This window comes from Colobus angolensis, unplaced genomic scaffold, assembly GCF_000951035.1.
Source record: "Colobus angolensis palliatus isolate OR3802 unplaced genomic scaffold, Cang.pa_1.0 Scaffold176, whole genome shotgun sequence".
Lineage (NCBI taxonomy): Eukaryota > Metazoa > Chordata > Mammalia > Primates > Cercopithecidae > Colobus > Colobus angolensis.
This window is the reverse complement of record NW_012114888.1, coordinates 983360-991553: the sequence shown is the minus strand read 5'-3', so window position 1 is coordinate 991553 and position 8194 is coordinate 983360. Positions and strand designations below refer to the sequence as shown.

The following is an 8194-nucleotide window of genomic DNA, read 5'->3' as shown; positions in this document are numbered from 1 at the left end:
GGAGGAGACTCAGTCAAAAACAGCTCAGAGGAGCCTCATGACTAAAGTTTGGTCAAGGAGACAGTCTTTGTCAATACCCAGCTGGTTTTCCCTTTGTACCACCATGTGGCGCCCTTCCCCCCATACCTTCAGCCCTTAAGGCTCTTTAAAACAAAATAATCAAATTCGAGTTATCGAAATTCTAGGAGGGGCGGTCCCTCCCCCTCCCTAGTTGCAGAAGACAATGGACTACAAGTCCCCTACTCTCTCGCGGGGCTATGATCCGACCGGTCCTGCCCACATTCCGGAGTCTCGCGCCTGCGCGGAAGGCAGAAGGTCCTGCGCTGAGAGAAGGGGGCGGAGACAGGACTACGCGCCTTGAGTAGGAGGAGGAAAAAAGAGACCATAGATTTCCATCCTTGCCTAGAGCGGCCCTTAAAGTGCCAGGGAGAGGAGGGCGGGCGGGGACCACTCCAGAATTGGCCGCTGGCGGTATCATGGCGACCCGGAACCCCCCTCCCCAAGGTGAGCGGCGAGGGCCTGAAGTGGTATCTGGGACGCGGCTCACAGCTCTCGACCTTGCTCCCATGGCACCTCTTCCTTCCCCTGCCCTAGGATTCTTCGAACTCTATTTTTTTTTTAAGGCAACCCCTTTGAGCACCCCCTCCGAGCTAGACTTTTTCCTCCCCTCTCTGCGGAGCTCAAGCGGAGAGCCACCCCCACCCCCAGCACAGCCCGACCTACCTCCTGCCTTACCTTCACCTCCGGCCCTTCGTCTCCATCTTCAAATGTATTATTATTTTCTTTTTTTAAACGTCTAGACTCAAGTGATTTCGCTGGGCTCCAGACTAGTTATCTCAGAGGAGGACCCCTCCCCACCCCCATTCCTTCCACTGATGAAAATGGACCTTGCTCTGACCTTGACCCTACTAGGATTTGGAGGTTGGGGTGACCCCTCACTACTGTGTCATTCTGAGTTGGCCCTGGCTTCGTGACCCCAGGCTGGTCCCTGGGCCTTTGAGAAAGCAGATGGGGGTCATTGTTGCAGGGCTCTTTACTCTTGAGGCCCTGGTCTCAGGAATTAAGTAAAGTCAGTAGTTTCCATGTGGGCATTTTTAGCTGTAGGCCAAAAGTAATGAGTTGTAACAGATATTTAAAAAGATGTATGGGACATTTCTGACTTTTGATTGACTCTACATTTATTTTTTGCATTTTGCTATTTTGAAGAATATGAAAGTGATGACGACTCTTATGAAGTGTTGGATTTAACTGAGTATGCAAGAAGACACCAGTGGTGGAATCGAGTGTTTGGCCACAGTTCGGGACCTATGGTAGAAAAATACTCAGTAGCTACCCAGATTGTAATGGGTGGCGTTACTGGCTGGTGAGAACAACGTCTTTTTCATTAAATTTCATTTGGGGGCCTGACACTGCTGACCTTTCATCCATCGGGAAGAGTCACCGTGCACATGCAGTGGGTCTACACTGTTAATTCTGGAAGAGGCTTTTCTCCGAGTTAAAATTGATGTAATCTACATGCCCAGGCTCCCTGTTGGGTTTTGGCGATCCCCTCCCCCATGCCCACCGCTGTTCCTCTCCTCCCTCCTCATCCTTCTTTTGATTCTTTATATAATTTCCCCAATCTCATGTTCAGCAAATGTCGTGGATCTGATTCAGTGATAGTAGATAGGAAGAAATATATGAGTTAATTATATGTAAATTTTTACATTTCATTCAGTGCTAACTACTGAAAAAACCTAAGAAACTCCCACGGTAGAACTGGCCTCTAGTATTGTCAGCCCTGTACAGAGCAGTGTAAAATGCTCAGTATGAATTATTGGTGATGATACAGATGATTCTGTTTTTCTGGGGCTCGTTCAGATTATGATAACTCTTTGAAAAAAAGCTGTAGAACATTAGTTCTGTGTTGAAATTAAAGGTCTGATTGCTTACTTGGGAATATTGTGGAGTCCATTAAGAAGTGGTTAATAACCATCAGCCTGACCAGTTAACATTTCAGACCACGTGATAACACAATGGCTACTGTGGATCTAATTCTGTTCTTACAATAAAAAGGCTAGCCAGATAACAAGGGGCAGAAACAAATTTGACTGTTTTGAAAATGTTCGTGACTGTAGAGAAATTTTGGAGTTAGGGTGCTTAACTTGTGCATAAGCATTTTTTCTTAGATACTCTTTTAAGTTCATCTTACATTGATTTAACTGAAATATTTACATGTTTCCACTTGATAAGTATAACGAGTGTTTTTATTTGTGTTTTACATGCACCTTGGAATAATGACACACTCCTCTATGCCTTTTTGCAAATGCCATTTTATGATAGAAATACTCATTGTCAAGATTCTGTGTTGCAGAGGTGCGGCATTTATTCATGATATGTACTTACTAATGCTGCTGCAGGAAAAAAGCCTGCAATTAGGAGAGAGATGCCTGTCAGGGCCTGGTCATTCAGATGATTCTCCACAGGCTGATAGTTCCTCTAGCCCTGTAATTCAGGGTATGGCTCTCTGCTTAAATAAGCCCACAATTTGGTGCCATGGGTGATTGGTTAATGTCAGTCAGGGCCTAAAGCCCAGTCTTAAAACAGACTCAAAAATAATTGAGAATAGAATTATCAAGTCATTTCATTGTTTCTCCTTGGAGACCAGACTCCTTGTAGATCAAGCCCCATCATTGGCAGAAGTTTGCTCGGAAAGCCTGGAGACAGAGCAGCAGGAGATAGGTTCATTGTAGTGACTGATGCCATCAAGCAATGGATACACATGCTTGTGGAGCACAGTCCAAGGGACATTGTGGCTGCTGTCTGCCTTTTCTGTTCCCTTTTCTGAGCCTTTGTTGATGACTCCCCTACTGAGGGGCACATTGTTTATGGTAATACAATCGTCCCTCAGCATAGGATACCAAAATCTGCAGATGCTCATGTCCCTGATATAAAAAGGCATAGGATTTGCTTATAACCTGCACACTCTCTCGTACACTTTAAATCATCTCTTAATTACTTACAACACCTAATACAATGTAAATGCTATGTAAATACTTGTTATATGGAATTTTTAAAATCCGTGTTACTTTTTATTTTTTTTGTCTTTTTTTTCAAGTTTTGTGCCCTGATTGGTTGAATTGTAGATGTGAAACATATAGAGAGCTGACTGTGTGTGTATGTGTGTGTGTGTATATATATGTATATGTGTATACATATATATGCACATACACGTGTATGTGTATATATATGTATATGTATATATGTGTGTGTGTATATATAGAACCGTGGAGACCAGGTGTGGTGGCTCATATGTATATATGTGTGTATGTATGTATGCACACATATATACATATACACACACACACATTTGGATTATAGCCAGGTGTTGGTCCAGGAGCTGTATAATAGAACTCTAATAATTATACAGGCGATTTGTTGCAATGACTATATTCAGTGTAGTAAATTTTTGCAATTTTCTTAGAATGTAAAACTGATGTGATATTGTGGTGTATATTAAGGAGGAACAGTTAATAGGCACTAATCTAACAAGTTAGCAATTTAGACCAATTCAAGACGTGAATAGGAGGCTGAGGAGATTTTATTTAGCTGTAGGTAGCTGTAGGCTTTTGATCATGGCAATTTTTTTTTTTTTTGAGATGGAGTCTTGCCCTGTCACCCAGGCTGGAATGCAATGGCACAATCTCTGCTCACTACAACCTCTGCCTCCCGGGTTCAAGCGATTCTCCTGCCCCAACCTCCCGAGTAGCTGGGATTACAGGCACGTGCCACCACGCCTGGCTGATTTTTGTATTTTTAGTAGAGACGGGGTTTCACCGTGTTGGTCAGGCTGGTCTCGATCTCCTGACCTCGTGATCCGCCCACCTCGGCCTCCCAAAGTGCTGGGATTACAGGTGTGAGCCACCGCGCCCGGTCCATGACAAAAAATTAAAACTATTATCAGGATGGGTGATTGCTAGGAGAGATGGGAGGTGTCAAGAACAGTTAGAGGGCCCTTAAGAATGTTCTGGAAGCAAGGTAATGATGCCCTTGAGAATGGAAAGGAGAAAACAGTCAAATAACATTTTGGAGATAAAATATATAGCATTGTGGAGGCCAGATGCGGTGGCTTACACTTGTAATCCCAGCACTTTGGGAGACCAAGGCGGATGAAATCACCTGAGGTCAGGAGTTCAAGAGCAGCCTGGCCAACATTATGAAACCCCGTCTCTACTAAAAATACAACAATTAGCTGGGTGTTGTGGCGGGTGCCTGTAATCCCAGCTATTCGGGAGGCTGAGGCAGGAAAATTGCTTGAACCCGGGAGGCAGAGGTTGCAGTGAGCCGAGATCATGCCATTGCACTCCAGCCTGGGTGACAGAGCGAGCTCCATCTAAAATATAAATAAATAAATAAAATAAAATAAAATAACAACAGAAATGTACTCTCTCACAGTTCCGGAGGCTAGAAGTCTGCAATCAGGATGTCAACAGGGTTTGTTCCTTCTTGGAGGCTCAGAGGGAGATATCTGTTTTATGTTTCTCTGCTAGCTTCTGGTGGTTGCCAGCAATCCTTGTCATTCCTTGGCTTGTAGATGTATTACTCCAGTCTCTGCCTCTGTTGTCCTCACATGTTGTCTTCCCTCTGTGTGCGTCCTTATCGGATTAAAGGCCCACCCTGTCCAGTATGATCTCATCTGAACTCATTACATCTGCAGTGACTCTGTTTTCAAATAAGGTCACATTTAGAGGTTTTGGAAAGGATGTGAATTTTGGAGGGGGACACCATTCAACCCAGTGCAAAAGGCTAGATTAGAAATATAGGATTCATTTGCACAATGTGGATCTGGAATGCTGAAGGGAATGTGAGCTCACTGAAGGAGCGAATTAATCACGAAAGAAGTATGAGCTGACACAGGGTAGATGAGACACAAAAAACGTTTAATATAAAAATAGGTAGATCTAGATAAGGAGGCTTTTGGAAATGTGGGCTGAAGTGTAGTCATTGAGTGGAACAACAGCTGGACCTGAAAGGGTAGGAAAGCTTTAAATAGGTAGAGCTAGGCAGAAACCCCTAGAAGCAGGGAGATTAATAGCTTGAGCAAAGGTGATGACCTATTTGGAAGTTAATGGGGCTGGAGCCGAAGGTGGGGGTCAGCCAGGTGTATGGACCGTCTTGACTGTATTAAGCAAAATGTCACTTTTATTATGGGAGGTTTCAGCTTATGCAAATGTAGGAGGAGTGTAGTGAACCCCTGAGTACTTGTCATTATTTTAGTAGCTGCTCTTTTTTTCTGTAAATTCCCCTCCTCATCTGTCCCTTATTTTGAAGCAAATTTCAGACATTTTAGATTGTGCACAATCTAAAATGTCTAGCCTATATAACTAGCCTATATAACTGAGGGGTTTCTGAGAAGGTTTCTGAGCAGGTAAGGGACGTGATCAAAAGAAATGCGAAGACATAAGATTTTATTAGGAAAGCAATGAAAAGTAGAAGAGGGAGAGGATTTAGTACATAATTGATTGTTTTCATCTTTTGTTATTTCTTTGATTAAAGGTGTGCAGGATTTCTGTTCCAGAAAGTTGGAAAACTTGCAGCAACTGCAGTAGGTGGTGGCTTTCTTCTTCTTCAGGTATGTCAGAGCTTTAAGCACTTGCCTTTGCTTACATAAAAGGTGGAATTTTTCTTTTAGGCATCAGCTTATGAAAGAGCTACAATGAGTTTTGGAAGCTGACTTTTGTCTTGAAAGATAACGATTTAAATATTTCTGAGTTATTAAGCATAGTTTGATCTCAGCTATTAAAAAGACAGCCATTGCCGGGTGCGTTGGCTCACACCTGTAATCCCAGCACTTTGGGAGGCAGAGGCAGGCAGATCCCTTGAGGTCAGATGTTCAAGACCAGGCTGGCCAACATGGTGAAACCCTGTCTGTACTGAAAACACAAAAATTAAAATTAGCTGGCGTGGTGGCACACGCCTATAGTCCCAGCTACTTGGGAGGCTGAGGCAGAATCACTTGAACCCAGGAAGCGGAGGTTGCAGTGAGCCGAGATCGTGCCATTGCACTCCTGCCTGGGCAACAAGAGCGAAACTCTGTTTCAAAAAAAAAACCAAAAAACAAAAAAAATCCATAATCTTATATCTGAGGCAGGTAGATTTGAAGTTTTAGTTTTGTTCATATTCCTGTAAGTATAAGATCTACAAATGCTTTACCATTAGAGGATGTTTATCAGGGCATTATCTGGCATTCATGTCTGTTTGGCATATATTTTTTCAAAAATAATCGTTCCTTGAAGATCAAATATAGTAAATCCAAAAATTGAAAATCTCTAGGAATGAATGTGAGCAACACTTTTAAAGATGCAGAGAACTGTCAGTTGTACTAGATTAAAAATGATTGATGTTCATAGCAACCAAAATCTGAATTCAGCACCTAAGCCATCGATCATGTAATAACTAGTATAGTTGCTTTAAGTATAAGGGGACTGGATTTGTGTGTATGAAGCACAGATTTTGAGTTGTTCACTAAGCAGCCTTTTAAAAAATATGTTTTCTTTCTCTTGGTGACATTATTAGGAGTAATTGCTTATTACTTGTGGTAAGAGGTAAAAAAGAACATGATTAATACCTAAATTTAGTTCTTTGGATGAATATGCCAGCATTAGCACAGATGATAATTTTACTTAAGCTGATTTTGACTTGGTTTTATATGGAATCAAGAGCATATTTTATTCCATAGCTATTTTGAAGACTCAGTTGTCATTTCTGTTAGTGTAAAAGGGTACTGGACTGAAGCAGAGTTTCCTAAAATGTTCACAGAATGGAGAGAAATGTATATTTTAATCCACTCTGCATGTCAGTTTTTCAGAAGTCCATTTCAGTTCACTCAATATGCACCATTCAAATCCACATTTTGTCATTGCCACCTCCCACTTTTCTGCATTTAGTCCACACATTCTTTGAAGTTTTTAAGGCAGAACAACATAGGATCTGTCTGCATCAAACCAGTTTTTCCCACAAATATGACTAACCTTGAAAACTCAGTAGAAGGAAAGTGAAAGGGGAAATAAAGTAACAAATGGCTTTTAGGCTAATTGCCTAATATTCTTTAGGCCCACTTTCATATTTTGGTGACCTTTCTTATATTTAAAGATAAATATTAGTTTATTTAGAACTTAAAGCTTTTCTAGCAACAATATTAAGTGTTTTCCAATAGATATTTATTACACTGCCGTCTTAAAGTACACAATCTCTTCGTTTTAATTTTTTGGAGTTACACATACTTATAATTCAAAGGGCCAAGTAGTTGTGCAAGGCTTGTTACAGGTTGGTGTAATCCTCCACCTCTCTCACTTACCCCCGTTTTTCCATCCCCCGAGACATCCACTTTGAACTCTTAACTGATTCTTAAGGTAGTTATCTCTTTTTTCCTAAACAAGTTAATTGGACATTTCTTGATCTTTCAGTTTTAGGTGTGAACTATTGGCTTCCCATTATGGAATAGGAAAATTTAGCTGTCATTTATTGAACTGTTTTATTTTCCCTACACTTCTCCCCCCAGTCTCACATACCTGAATACTTTCTTCCCTCTCCCTCAATCGTCTGAGTGTAGTTACTTCCCTTTTTTCATAATTGTGTTAGATCATTCATTACATGGAGTTCACTGAGATTGATTACTTAGAGTTCATTGAACTTCTTGAACCTGTGAATTTATGTCTTTAATCATATTTGGGAAGGTTTTGGCCATTATTTTTACTAGGAAGTTTGGGATTTTTTGTTGTTGTTTTGAGACAGAGTCTCGCTCTGTCGCCCAGGCTAGAGTGCAGTGGCACAATCTTGGCTCACTGCAACCTCCGCCTCCCCGGGTTCAAACGATTTTCCTGCCTCAGCCTCCCGAGTAGCTGGGTTTACAGGAGCCTGCCACCGCGCCCGGCTAAGTTTTGTATTTTTAGTAGAGACGGGGTTTCACCATGTTGGCCAGGCTGGTCTCAAATTCCTGACCTCAGGCAATCTGCCCGCCTCGGCCTCTCAAAGTGCTGGGATTACAGGTGTGAGCCACCACGCCCGGCCAGGATTTTTTCTTTTTTCTTTTTCTTTTTCTTTTTTTTTTTGAGACGGAGTCTCGCTCTGTCTCCCAGGCTGTAGTGCAGTGGCACGATCTCAGCTCACTGCAAACTCCGCCTCCCGGGTTCACGCCATTCTCCTGCCTCAGCCT

At 42.2% G+C, this 8194-nt stretch overlaps 1 protein-coding gene across 1 annotated transcript in view; it reads left to right on the top strand.

Annotated features, from left to right (window-relative positions):
• Positions 1-310: 310 nt before the first annotated feature.
• The window catches only part of FUNDC1 (FUN14 domain containing 1), a 20284-nt gene continuing 12400 nt past the window's right edge, over positions 311-8194 (top strand). Inside the window, exons 1-3 of the mRNA XM_011938659.1 lie at positions 311-504; positions 1207-1363; positions 5536-5611. Of these exons, the coding sequence (XP_011794049.1) occupies positions 477-504; positions 1207-1363; positions 5536-5611 (261 nt within the window). The 5' untranslated portion in view covers positions 311-476. The remainder of the gene's footprint in view (positions 505-1206; positions 1364-5535; positions 5612-8194) is intronic.